The 14340-nt window shown below is 42.3% G+C and overlaps 1 protein-coding gene across 1 annotated transcript in view; it reads right to left on the bottom strand.

Moving 5' to 3' along the window:
* LOC143996798 (cytochrome c oxidase subunit 4 isoform 1, mitochondrial-like) overlaps positions 1 to 14340 on the bottom strand; it is an 88687-nt gene that overhangs the window by 58006 nt on the left and 16341 nt on the right. The window contains exon 2 of the mRNA XM_077492072.1: positions 3630 to 3717. Coding sequence (XP_077348198.1) covers positions 3630 to 3717 — 88 coding nt within the window. The remainder of the gene's footprint in view (positions 1 to 3629; positions 3718 to 14340) is intronic.

The raw sequence follows: 14340 nt of genomic DNA, 5'->3' as shown, positions 1-14340 counted from the left end.
CAGGTCAAGCTATTGAGATATGTTCAATAGACTGTGAAATTCTATAGATTCTGTGAAATGTAAACAGCAGGCCCAAATTTTATGGAATTTCATCGGGGTCTCTAGTGTGCTAGTTCTTCAATTTCAGCAACCCTCCCTACTCGTTGAAGCCATTCTGAGATCTTGGGGGGGGGGGGGGTGTCCTTCCAATGTAAGAGTATACAAATTTTGGCTGCATTATTGAGGTGGGGGTAAGAGATCTTTTGTAAGCTGATTGGGGTATGGAAGTGTGGTGAAGTAAGTATTGCGCCAGAGTGAAGTCTGGGGATTAGGTCTTTATATAAGAGGTAAGGCGGTGTATTTCTTTCCAGTAAGATTGTAACAACGGACGTTCCCACCATATGTGGAGTAGGGAACCTCGGGCCGTGTTGCATCTCCAACATTGTGGGGAGACACTGGGATGATATTTGTGGATTCTATCTGGGGTCCTGTACCACCTGGAATAGATTTTGTATCCATTTTCCTATGCTGTAATATTGGTTGACCATTTGTGGATGTGATTGTGGATTTGCTCCCAATCTTCCTTTGACAGATCTATTCTGAGTTCCCTTTCCTATTGTTGGCTACTTTTGTTTTCTTTGGGGTTGCTATCGGAGAACAGTAGAGAATATATGTCAGAAATCAAGTGTCTTTGGGCCCCTCGAACTGATGCAGATCACTTTGAAGGGTGTGCGGTCTCTGTACGACTTGGAGAATGGTTTGGAACTATTTAGGAAGTGTCTAATCTGTAGGAATTTGAAGAAAGAGATGGTTTGATCAGGGTATCGGGAGGAGAGGGTTTGAAGCAGCACCCTTTTTTATTTTATTTTATATGAACTAGCAAGGCTCCAATAAAAAAAGTATGGCATGAAGAAAACTCCTCTCCCCTGCAAACGCTGCTGGATCACACAGGTGAGATAACGTGACCAGATTGGAGCAGCCAAAAAATAGGTTAGTCAGCATAGGTGTTAGGGGTAAGGGGGCAGTAGGCAGTTTTTAAGGCTAGTGCAACCTGGAATTTTACTTTCAAACCACCCTTCCTATCTGTATTAAAGTGGAGTTCCACCCAAAAGGGGAAGATCTGCTTGCACCTTCCCCCCTCCACTGCCACATTTGGCACTTTTTGGGTGTGAGAGGATACCTGGTTTTGATAGGTACCCGGCATCTCCACGGTATTCTGAGCTGGAAGTTCAGCCCCCCTTCTTCCCCTGCAGTCTTCTGGGCCCATCACAGGTCCCAGAAGACTATGGGACCATTTATAAGCCACAGTGCGGCTCACGCATGTGCAGTAGGAAACAGGCTGCAAAGCCACAAGGCTTCACTTCCTGTATCCCTTACTAGAGATGCCGGCGCCTGCCCCCAAAGCCAATTGAAGAATCAGTTCGGATTAGGATATCGCTGGATCTCTGGACAGGTAAGTGTCCTCATATTAAAATATAGCAGTATTTGTAGCTTCTGACTTTTAATTTTTTGGGTGAAGCCTAGAGCATTTCTTTAATTAATCCTTTCATGCTGCAGCATAAAGGGGCTAATTAACAATTGACACTGGTGCCACTATTGCAGCAAAAAAAGATTATTTAATTGCCACTGGTCACTAATGCATCAGTGACCAGTGGCAGCACACTAACTCCTTCATGCTGCACATTACTAATGTCATTTTTAATTAACCCTATTACCCCTACCCTTCACAAACGCCTCGCACTGCCACTGTAACACAACATTACAGTGTCAAAAGTAAATCTGCCACCAGTGCCTGCTGCCTTTGTCATTACCTACTTGCATGAATTTCATGCTCCCTTGTGGTGCTGTCGCCACTCTCTGTTTCGCTACCACTTCCCGGCCTCTGAATGACAGCAAGGCAGAGGCCGGGACTTGAAATCTTCTGTCAGGTGGAGATCACAAGTGGCAGGAGCTGGTGGGCATGTCAGATTGCGGTCTGCCTGTCAGCTAGCCGTGATCGACGGGTTGCCGACCCACACCTTACAGTATGCACAAATGCCTCACTTAAAGTATAACTAACTATAACTTTTTTTTTAATTTTGGATATAGTGGAGAGGGATTAGAACACATGCCATTTTTATTGCTGTCTGTGCCCTCATTAAGTATATTCACCCTCTCTATTGGTCCTGTTTACTATTATCATTGGAAGTGAAAATAAAGAAAATCACAAACTTTGGGTTGTCCCCAGAAAAGTAATAGGGGGTAAATCTTCCAATGGGTACACTAGTTCTGATGACCTGGGGGTTCCGAAGGAATTCCCTTGATTTACAGGGATTCCCTCTCGCTTCCTGTTTGGCTATGGGACAGGAAGTGAAGGAAAATTGGGACACAGATGACAAAAAAAAACATTCCTTGCTCTATCTAAAATAAAATAAAAAGTTTTGCCTATAGTTCTACTTTGACATGGTGATCTTATGAATATGAAAGCACAACAGGTGAAAAGAACTGTGTTTTCATGAATAAAGAAAAGAGTTGGACCTTCCAGAGGTGTTGGGTCTAAAAATAGTTGTTAGTTTTGCTAACCTCTGTTGTTAAACCAGTGCATATTTGTCCAATGAACATATCATAGAGTTCATGTAAAAATAATTTATCATATATTTACATTTCATTATAATTAATGTAAGAAAACGATGGGCTCCTAAGTTTAAAGTGGTTCTCCACCCTAAAGGGGAAGTTTCGCTAATCTGATCGCTCCCCCCTCCGGTGCCACAATCGGCACCTTTCAGGGGCGAGGGGGGTGCAGTTACCTGGATAATCCAGGTATCTACACCCACTTCCGGGACAGACCGCCGCAGACGCCCCCCCCCCCCCCCCGTTGTGTTCTGGGAAACACACCATTTTATTAAAAGTCAGCAGCTGCAATATTAGTAGCTGCTGGCTTTTAATATTTTTTTTTAGGTGCAGAACCACTTTAAAAACAGCCTTGATTTTGTGATGGACATCACTGCATGGGCTCAGGAATACTTCCAAAAATCACTGTCTGCACAGTTTTTATAATGCAGTGCACCACACTGTACATCATTTTAAATGCAATACGTTAAGGCAGCCCATACTAAATGATTGCATAAACCAATGGACCAAAAAAGTTCATGTACCGGTATCTCTTTTTTTTAAATTTCATGCATGGCAACGTACAACATGTGCATTGTGGTGCATTGCAGCATGAGTCCATTGGCACTTACTGTACTTGTGCATTGCATTGGGGTGCCATTCTAAATAAATGGCACTTCAACACATGCAGTGTGCCATGTTTTATCATGCACTACAGTAACATTTAACAAAAATGTGTGTTTTACCTCAGTGCATAGTTGGCGTTATAGCAACCAGTTTTGTTTTCAACTGTGACTGTGTAATAACAGGTGAAATCTGAGCTATATTTTATTTGCTTTATACAATGAGCACAACATGCTAGGTTTCTGTTTGCTTTCTGCAGGTACTACCCATTAATTTACTCCAGTGGTAGATACCAGAACTCGTAATGAACAAAAGCAAGGTATTGTTAATGAAAAAGAGAGGGTAATACAATACCACAAATGTGTTGCAGAGCAAAATTACATACTAACTAAATATAACTGATTGAATAAATACAATTACAGAAATTCTTTACTCACCATGTGCAGACACATAACTACTTGTGGAGAAACTCCTCCATATTATGGATTTTGGACCACGAAGAGTACGTGCAACACTCACCAACATCTAGAAAATTAACAGACATAAATATAGACAACATATTGATAATTCTGGTATAGAATGTAAAAGTTTTGTAATGATAATGAAAAAACAGTGCCTAAAATTCATAAGCTGCAAGCTGTTTAAATGTCCCTAGTATGCCTCTGATGATTTACTCTTTGTAAAATTGTGTAAAAGAGAAGTATGGCCAAAGCATTTTTTAGCCATATGTAGCGGTACCCCCATAGGGGCTGCCGAGTGTTGTGGCCCATCTGTCACCCTGCCCAGCCCGGCATTCACCTCTCACTTCCGAGACAGAACAGTCCTTTGTTTTTAAATTTTATTGAGGGGTTCGAACTTGGATGGTGTAAGAGAAGTATGGGATGTCCAAAAGAACTTGCAGAACGTGCTTGGGATAAACTATATATACACCAGTATATACACTCTAGGCTCCACTTCAGCACAACCCTTGCTGCAGACTATCACTCCTCAGTTCCTCCAGCACTTCACTTGCTTGAACTTTAAGGCACAGCTAGCACAAAGTCGTTAGGCCTGATACTGGCTCAGCCAAGCCTTAGCAATTGCCCTTTGCCGGTAGGGACCGTGGGCTCCTATAGTGTAGCAAAAAAATGTAAAAAATCCTGGTGCTAGCTGTCCTACATGCGGCTACTGAACCCAGTAACAAATCTTCAGGCCCTACCAGCCTTCCTGACAGCAGCTGCCCTTCTCCACAGTCCACTCCTCTGGTTCTGCACCCATCCCAGACTGCATTCTCCAAGTCCTCTCAGGCATACCTCCCCAGTCTGCTCAGGCCTCTGGATGTCGCTCAACAGCCCTTCTGGCTGTGACCAGTTGTTCCTATCCCTGGGACAACTGGTCGCAGGCAGTTGTCGAGTCAGTGCTCTCTCCTGCTGTCCTCTCTTGCTCCTCCTGTGCCTCCTCTCCAGGACACCTCCATGATTTCTTGGAGGGCCCCATCCGCACCAGAGCCAAGGCCCAAGGTCATCCCTCAGACTGGAGAGCTTCCTCAAAGGCCCACACAGCCTAGCACCCCATCTCCAGCTCTTCCACCCGAACAACTCCTCTCGAGCTGGGCTGACCCTGGGTATTTAAGGAGGCCTGCCCCTACCAATACCCCTGCCAGAACACTCCAATAAATGCGCTCTGTCATTGGCTGAGACATAGAACTGTCCATTTTTTTTTGTTTTTTTTATTTTATTGAGGGGTTTGAACTTGGATTTTTATTGTTGGTCTTTTACACCCTCATCTATTGGTCTTTTAAGTGGTTGTAAAGGCTAAATGTTTTTTACCTTAATGCATTCTCTGCATTAGGGTAAAAAAATAACTTTCATCTTCATCTCCCAGCCCCCTCTAAATACTTACATGAGCTGCAAGTATTACCCTGCAATCTGTGAGATAATTGCCCGTGGCTCCTGAACTGGTTGTGTTCTTAATCCTGGCCCCTAAATGCTATACGTTACTTAATCCTGACCCCTGAACTGTTATACATTACTTAATCATGACCCCAACACTCTGGGCTTTACTTAATCTTAACCCCTGAACTCTCCGTGTTGCTTAATCCTGACCTCTGCACTCTGCGTTGATTACTCCTGAATCCAGCACTCTGTGCTTTACTCAGTCTTGACCCATGAACTCTGTGTTTTACGCAAGCCTAACTCCTGCACTCTGTGAGTTACTTAATCTTGATCCCTGCACTCTTTGCTTTACTTACTACTTACTATTGACCTCTGTGTCTTACTTAATCCTAACCCTTGAACTCTCTGTGTTACTTAATTCTGACCTTAATCCTGACCTCTGCACACCGTGCGTTAATTACTCCTGAACCCAAGTACTCTGTACTTACTTAAACCTGACCTCTGAACTGTGCACGCTACTTACTCTTGACTCCTCCTGAACTCTGTGTGTTACTTAATGCTAACCTCTGAACTCTATGTGTTACTTAATCCTGTAAGATTGCAAAGTCTTGTTTTTTAGTTAAAAATAACAAACAGGTCATACGTACCTGCTCTGTAAAATGGTTTTGCACAGAGCAGCATGGATCCTCCCCTTCATGAGTCCCTCTTCGGTGCTCCTGGCCCTTCCTCCTGTTGGGTGTCCCCACAGCAACCTGCTTGCTATGGGGGGCACCCGAGCCGAGTCACAACTCCCTTTAAGTCTCCCTATCGAAATCTAATTATTAGCCTATTAAAATAATTTATTTAATTTATTTGGTTTCTAGATTCCTACACCTAGGGACCATTTTTGAGGCTCAATCTCTGGTTCACCCTCCACTCTTAAGTGAGGTATGTTTTTGAGTTTATTGTCTATTCATTATGTTCTACTACTGAATTGTCAAGTGCTCATTTTGTTTGCAGATGCAATTCATTATATATTATTAATGTGGCCTGTAGTCTATATTTATGTCTATTTATATGATTCCTACAGATTTGGACCTCCTGTATCGTCGGATTCTCCAGCTTTGGTTTAGGTTTACCCCCCGGCAGTTTGCTGCACCCCCTTTTTGGTCTCCACTCTGGTGGTCATGGGTGCATCTTTCCCCTCAGATCTGGGTCACCGTGTGGTCAGCGCAGCCATTCTCTTCCCTTGTTGCCCGTCTCTTCCCCCATTTTTCCTACCTCTGATGTGAAAGCATCAGGATATCTGCATGTATATACACATATATATGGTCAGTAAACAATGTTTTTCAAAATTAAAAAATTATATAGTGCTTGTCTATGGACACATTTTTGTGTCCTAATTTGTGTATGCAGATATCTAGTATTTACTCATATCTTTATAAATTGTAGATTGCATAGATTTCTACACCACTTGCTCCTGACGAGGAGGAATTACGTCAAAAAACCTCAAACACGTAGAGCTTCACGCTGTACAATTACACACGAGTGTAAACAGTGGTTTGATTATGCTCTTCTATCTATGACATCAATTTATCATGCGCTTTTAACATAAGCTTTTATGTATTGATGTTTTTTAGAATTTGTATTAAACTATATTTTTCTATATTTTATTGTCTACTATCTTTGGAGTCATTACCCTAAAAAGTCCCTTCAGAGAGTTTCTTTGTGTCACTTTATTACATGCAGATCTAATGTGTAGCATCTGTGTTTTTTTAAAAACGATTCTGCATAATACCTCAAAAATCATTTGTAAAAAACACAGATACTACACATTAGATCTCCCTGTAAGAAAGGGAATTACACAATATATAACTAGTAATTTTAAACAGCTATAGCGGCTGGAGGAGCGGGGAGGAGAGGGCTAACACAGACTCCCGAGATGACAGGCAGGGAGGGAGGTGGAGAGAGGAAAGCAGTGGGATGATGGAGGCACGTAACCTGACCACGGTAATCAGGGATCAGTAGCCATGATTACAATGGTCAGCAGACAGGGGGCATAGGAACTGGCAGGATCAACTGGGTTTTTTAGAACACAGAGAGGGACAAATGACAGCACAAGCACTATGCTGTAAAGGATCAGGATCTTTTTTCTTTTTTTAAGGTTACAACCACTTTAAGTCTGGACTATAACTAGGCCATGTAAGGACATTCACCTTTTTCTGCTTCCACCACTGTGTGGTTATTTGTCCTGTGTGCTTTGGCTCATTGTCATGCTGGAAGGTAAACCTTCTTTCTATTGACAACTTTTGGGCAGAGAGTAGCAGATTTTCCTCAAGAATTTGACAGGTATTTTGCCCTATCAATTTTTCCTTCTATCCTGACAAGTGCTCCAGTCCCTGCTGCATAGAAATTCCAATAACAGAATATTACCACCTCCATGCTTTACTGTAGGAATGGTGTTATTTGGATATTGAGCTGTATTAGATTTCCACTAGACATATTGTTTGTTTTTGAGGCCAAATGATTCAATTTTAGTCTCATCTGACCATATCACATTTTTCAATGAGGGCTCAGAATCTTCAAGGTTTTGGCAAGTTCAGTTATCCTACATGTGGCCTTTCTTGAGGAGTGACTTTTCTTGCAACCCTCCCATACAAGCCACATTTGTGGAAAAATGGTGATATTGTTGTCACATGCATACAATGATCACTCTTTGTCATAAATTCCTGCAACTGCCTCAGAGTTGCTGTAGGCCTCTTGGTAGCCTCTCTGGCCAGTTTCCTCCTGGCTCTTTCATGCAGTTTGGAGCGACGTCCTGATTCACGGAGGGTATGTGTTTCACAAAATACCTTCCACTTCTTAAAGAGGAACCGCACCTTTTAAAAAAAATATTAAAAGACAGCAGCTACAAATATTGCAGCTGCTGACTTTTAATAAATTGACACTTACCTGTCCCAGGGTCCAGCGATGTCGGCGGCAGATGACGAGCAATCATTCGTCTCTCTGCTGCCCTCTCCGCCATCCTCTGTCAGGGAATCAAGAAGTGAAGCATTGCGGCTTCACTGCCCTGTTCCCTGCTGCGCATGCGTGAGTCGCACTGCGCATCTCCACTGGTCCCCGCTGTGTCCTGGGAACTGTGTGTTTCCCAGAACACAACGCAGGAGGCGGGTGGTGGGGCATCTGCGGCGGTCTGCCGCGGTCTTGTCCCGCAAGTGGGTGCAGATACCTGGATTATCCAGGTAACTGCACCCCCCTCCCCCCTGAAAAGTGCAGATTGTGGCACCGGAGGGGGGGAGGGATCAGATGAGCGGAACTTCCACTTCAGGGTGGAGGTCCGCTTTAATAATAGGCTTCACTGTGCTTCTAAGTATTGATAAAGCCTTTGTTTTTTTTTATCCATCTCCTGGCTTGTGCCTATTAGTTGATTACTTGTGTCTAATAGTTGATTGTTTACTTAATTTGCACTGTCAGGGACTGAAATACTCCAGGAAAACTATTTTCATGCTGAGCTAATCAAAATGACCACAGCTGAGTACAGTTGAACGTTAAATAGCTTTCTGTGGTATTGAGAAGGTGATTAGCTACTCCTGATTGAGTTTACAAGTCATTTTTAGGAGGGGGGGGGGGGGGTTGATCCTTTTTCCAACTCAGTGATTCTGTTTTTGATTTTTTTTTTCCTGACATGTTGGTGTTATAGCTTTCACTTGGATGTCATAAGTTGCACTGAGTAAATACAGCTGTATAAAACAAAAATGATGTCTGTCTTCATTTCAGGCTACAAAGCAACACAATTTGATTATTTTAAAGGGGGTGATTCTTTAATATACCTACTGTATGCAGCAAAAATACTTGTATCCCTTGGATTATGCAGGCATTAACTATAATGTGTGTGTGTGTTTTTTACCTGAAAAGGCTGAATACCTTTTCCTGTGCAGTCACATGACTTCTCTCTGCTCTCTCTATCGAGTCTGCCCATTTTTTATATATTATAGATTATATATATATATATATATATATATATATATATATATATATATATATATATATATATACCCATACACACACACAATATCTCACAAAAGGGAGTACACACCTCACATTTTTGTAAATATTTTATTATATGTTTTCATGTGACAACACTGAAGAAATTACACTTTGTTACAATGTAAAGTAGTGAGTAGCTTGTATAACAGTGGAAATTTGCTGTCCCCTCAAAATAGCTCAACACGTAGCCATTAATGTCTACACGGCTGGTAACAAAAGTGAGTACACCTCTAAGTAAAAATGTCAAAATTGGACCCAATTAGCCATTTTCCCTGTGTGTTAAATTTGGTGTTATTGCTCTCACTCTCACATACTTGTCACTGGAAATTTAACATGGCACCTCATAGCAAAGAACTCTCTGAGGATCTGAAAAAAAAAAAAAAAGAATTGTTGCTCTACATAAACATGGCCTAGGCTATAAGAAGGTTGCCAAGACCCTGAAACTGAGCTGCAGCATGGTGGCCAAGACCATACAGCAGTTTGACAGGACAGATTCCATTCAGAACAGGCCTCGCCATGGTCGACCAAAGAAGTTGAGTGCACGTGCTCAGCATCACATCCAGAGGTTGTCTTTGGGAAATAGATGTATGAGTGCTGCCAGCTTTTCTGCAGAGGTTGAAAGGGTGGGAGGTCAACCTGTCAGTGCTCAGACCATACGCAACATATTGCATCAAATTAGTCTGTATGGCTGTTGTCCCAGAAGGAAGCCTTTTCTAAAGATGATGCACAAGAAAGCCGTAAACAGTTTGCTGAAGACAAGCAGACTAAGGGCATGGATTACTGGAACCATGTCCTGTGGTCTGATGAGACCAAGATAAACTTATTTGGTTCAGATGGTGTAAAGCATGTGTGGCGGCAACCAGGTGAGGAATACAAAGACAAGTGTGTCTTGCCTACAGTCAAGGATGGTGGTGGGAGTCATGGTCTGGGGCTGCATTAGTGCTGCCGGCACTGGAGAGCTTCAGTTCATTGAGGGAACCATAATTGTCAACAAGTACTGTGACATACTGAAGCAGAGCATGATTCCTTCCCTTCAGAGATTGGGCAGCAGGGCAGTTTTCCAACATGATAACGACCCCAAACACACCTCCAAGACAAAAAACTGCCTTGCTAAAGAAGCTCAGGGTAAAAGGTGATGGACTGGCCAAGCATGTCTCCAGACCTAAACCCTATTGAGCATATGTGGGACATACTCAAATCGAAAGTGGAGGAATGCAAAGTCTCTAACATCCACCAGCTGTGACATCTTCATGGAGGAGTGGAAGACTCCAGTGACAACCTGTGTAGCTCTCTGGTGAACTCTATGTCCAAGAGGGTTAAGTTAGTACATATACACACACACATATATATATATATATATATATATATATATATATATATATATATATATATATATATATATATGTGCCCAAAGTGGTAGTCACGGCGCTCACCTACTATTAATTGCACATGATGCAGGCTCACCTGCTATTAATTTGCACTTTGTTTTTGTGTCAATATATATATATCCCGTATTTATCTGCGTATAACACGCACCTTTTCTCCCTAAAATCAGGGGGAAATCGGGGTGCGTGTTATACGCCGACCCCCCTTTATTTCTAACACTTTCTGCCGTTCTCTGTGGCTTCCGGGTATTTTCGGGCGCACTTGGCCGTTCTCGGCTATCTTTGGCCATTCTTGGCTATCTTCGACCATTCTCTGCTATTTTCGGCTGCTCTAGGACGTTCTCGGCGGCTTTCGGCTTTCCGAAAGCCGCCGAGAATGGCCAAGTGTGGCCGAAAATAACCGAGAACGGCCGAAAATAGCCGAGAACGGCCAAGTGCGCCTGAAAATACCCGAAAGCCGCCGAGAGCGCCCAAAAATTACCGAGCACCGCTGAGATATACAGGACATCCGCATGATGTATTTAAAGGTTTCATTCATGTCTCCCTTTTTCCCTTCTTTCCTCCAGACTGTACATATTTAGTTTCCTGAAGTCACTCTGGATATGTTTTATCACCTAGACCTTTCACCATTTTTGTTACTTGTCTCTGGACCCGTTCTATCTCATCAATATCTTTTTGTAAGTGAGGTCTCCAGAACTGGACATAGTATTCTAAATGAGATCTCACTAAAGATCTTTATAGAGGAATCAGGACCTCCTTCCTCCTGCTGGTGATCACTCCAGTGATGCATCCTAGTATTCTATTTGCTTTTCCCACTGCCTGATCACACTGTTTGCTCCTTTTGCAATCATCTGAAATAAGTACCCCCACATTTTTCCCTCTGTAGTGCTGGCTAACACTGTACCCCCAATGTTGTACTCTCTTAGGGCATTCTGTTTCCCTGGGTGTATTATTTTACATTTAGAAACATTGAACTGCAGTTTCTACTGCTTTGACCAATCTTCCAGCAATGCCAAATCTTATTCCATGTTACAGACACCTATCCTTATTGACTGAGCCAGCAGCTGGAGTCATTGGCTTTCACTGCTGTCAATCACAGCCAGTGAGCCTATGAGGAGAGAGCAGGGGTGGGGCCAAGCTGCGGCTCCATGTGTCTTATGAATACACAGAGTAGGGCTCAGAAGCGAGCACACACCAGTGACCCCCTACAAGCAGCTTGCTATTGGGGCACTGTTCAAGGGGGAGGAGCCAGGAGCACTGGTGGGAGACCTGAGAAGAAGAGGATAGGGGCTGCTCTATGCAAAGTCATTACAAAGAGCAGGTAAATATGACTTTTTTTTAATCAAAAAGCTGAACCTTTAATACCACTTTAAAAAGAACAGGACCTAGTACAGAGCCTTGTTGTGCACCACTAGTAGTGACTTGGCTCTGTTCCACGTGAACCCCATTTACAACCACAATTTGGTATCTATCCTTTAGCCAACTGCATATCCACTGACCCACCCAAGGGTTAAGTGCTAGCTTGTACAACTATTCTATTAGATCATCATGTGGAACTGTATCAAATACTTTGCTGAAATCAAGATATGCTATGTCTACAGCACCACCCTGATCCAAAACATTGGTAATATAGTCAAAACATGTTTTAAATGGGATTAGTCTGACATGATCTGCCCTCAGTAAAGCCTTGCTGCATTGGGTCCAGCAAGTTGTGTATTTTTAGGTGATCAATGATCCTTCTTTTCAGAAGTGATTAAATTAACTTGATGTTAAACTCACTGGCCTGTAATTACCAGCTTCTACCTTGCTGCCCCTTCTTGTGGATAGGTACAATATTTGTTGTCTGCCAGTCATAGGGAACTTCTTCTTTTTGAAGAGATTGACTAAAAAGATCTGTTATTGGTCGAACAACTATATCTTGAAGTTCTCTTAGAACTCTGGGATGAATACCATCAGGACCCATTGCTTTATTAAGCTTTAACTTTTAACTGAATGAGTTTCTCTGCTACCTCTGTCCCCAGAAATCCTAAAAATTAACCATCATTACTAGAACCAATATGATTCCCAAACCTGTTATTGTCAGTGCAATTTATTTCTGAGAAGACTCAACAGAAGTAATTGTTTAAATGGTTTGCTACATACAGGTCTCCCTCCACATAGGTGTTGTGCCAAATTTTCATTTTAGTGATCCCATTGTATTTTTTTTCTATCACTGATGTACCTAAAATATTTTTTCTCCTTTCTTAAAAGATTTAACAATTTCGTCCTCTTTCTGTGCTTTGGCAGTACTACTATTGTGTTTGGCCTCCTTTTTGTCTATTTTTATACTGTTCTCTGTTAGATACACCTCCTGTTTCCTTGACTCTTCTATATCAGGGATATGCAATTAGCGGACCTCCAGCTGTTGCAAAACTACAAGTCCCATCATGCCTCTGCCTCTGGGAGTCATGCTTGTGGCTGTCAGTCTTGCTATGCCTCATGGGAATTGTAGTTCTGCAACAGCTGGAGGTCCGCTAGTTGCATATCCCTGTTCTATATGCTACTTTCTTTTCCTCTACTTCTTCAGTTTATTCTTACCAACTTGCCTGACATACAGTATCTAGTTGCCTCCAGGATGGTAGACTTTACCAGTGTGCACTGATTACTTAAGCCTGTCATTTTACTCCAACCTTTCAATGTTTTAGCAATTTCCCAATTTCAGCAAAATGTGTCCTTTTGAAATCTAAAACTTGTGCTTTTTGTATATGTTTTTTAGTTATTGTTTTAATATCAAACCAAAGACATTGGTGATCGGTAGAACCCACATTTTCTCCCACCTCAACATCAGTTGATCCCCATTTTTCAGTACTAGGTCTAGAATAGGATCACCTTGGGTTGGGCTTTTTACTAACTGTTTTAGAAAAACCCCATTCAGCGCTTCCATTACATCCCTGCTCCTGCTTGCAATAGCATCCTGACCCCTGAACTCTGTGCATTACTTAATTCTGACCCCTGAACTCTGTGCTTTACTTAATCCTAACCCCTGAATTCTGTGTGTTACTTAATCCTAACCCCTGAACTCTTTGTGTTACTTGATCCTGACCTCTGCATTCTGGGCGTTACATATATCTGTTCCTGAACTCTCTGTGTTACTTAATCCTGACCCCTGAATGATCTGTGTTACCTAACTCTGACCCCTGAACTCTTAATACCTAAACTCTATGTGTTACTTGATCCTGACCCCTAAACTCTGTGTGTTATTCTTGACTCCTGAACTCTGTTACTTAATCTAAATCCCTGAACTCTCTGTGTTACTAAATCCTGACCTCTGCACTCTATGTGTTAATTACTCTGGAACCCTGAACACTGTGCATTGCTTATTCCTGATCCCTAAACTCTGCGTCACTTATTTCTGACCCCTGAACTTTGTTTTACTTATTCCTGACCCCTAAACTCTGTGTGTTACTTATTCCTGACCCCTGAACTCTGTGTGTTACTTGATCCTGTGAGTGAGACTTGATTTTGTGGGTGAGGCTACAAATGAGGGTGTGGTTTAATTGGCATAGTCAGTAGGATGTCCCTAGATTATGAAGATCTGATAATCTTAGTATAAACAGGGATAATAATTTTAAAATACTGATGCTTATGTAGCACTACCCCCCGAAGGAGCTACTGGTTAGATTTGGGCTTACCGTTACCTTCTGTTCTCCTTGTTTCACGACTAGGGGTGTCCCCTGGTAATGGCCTAGTAACTCGAGAGACTGACAACAAGTCCACTTGAATGGATTTTATTTGCAAAATGTAGACAATGAAACAGTCTCTTAAATTGGGATCAGAGGGTTGGAAAGGAAGTTCAGGTACTCTAGTGTCAAAGTCAAAATGTT

The sequence above is a fragment of the Lithobates pipiens genome, unplaced genomic scaffold (assembly GCF_037356315.1).
Source record: "Lithobates pipiens isolate NorthernLeopardFrog02 unplaced genomic scaffold, aLitPip1_a1.2 Scaffold_19, whole genome shotgun sequence".
Classification (NCBI taxonomy): domain Eukaryota; kingdom Metazoa; phylum Chordata; class Amphibia; order Anura; family Ranidae; genus Lithobates; species Lithobates pipiens.
The sequence above is the reverse complement of the archived record's forward strand: the minus strand, read 5'-3'. Positions and strand labels throughout refer to the sequence as shown.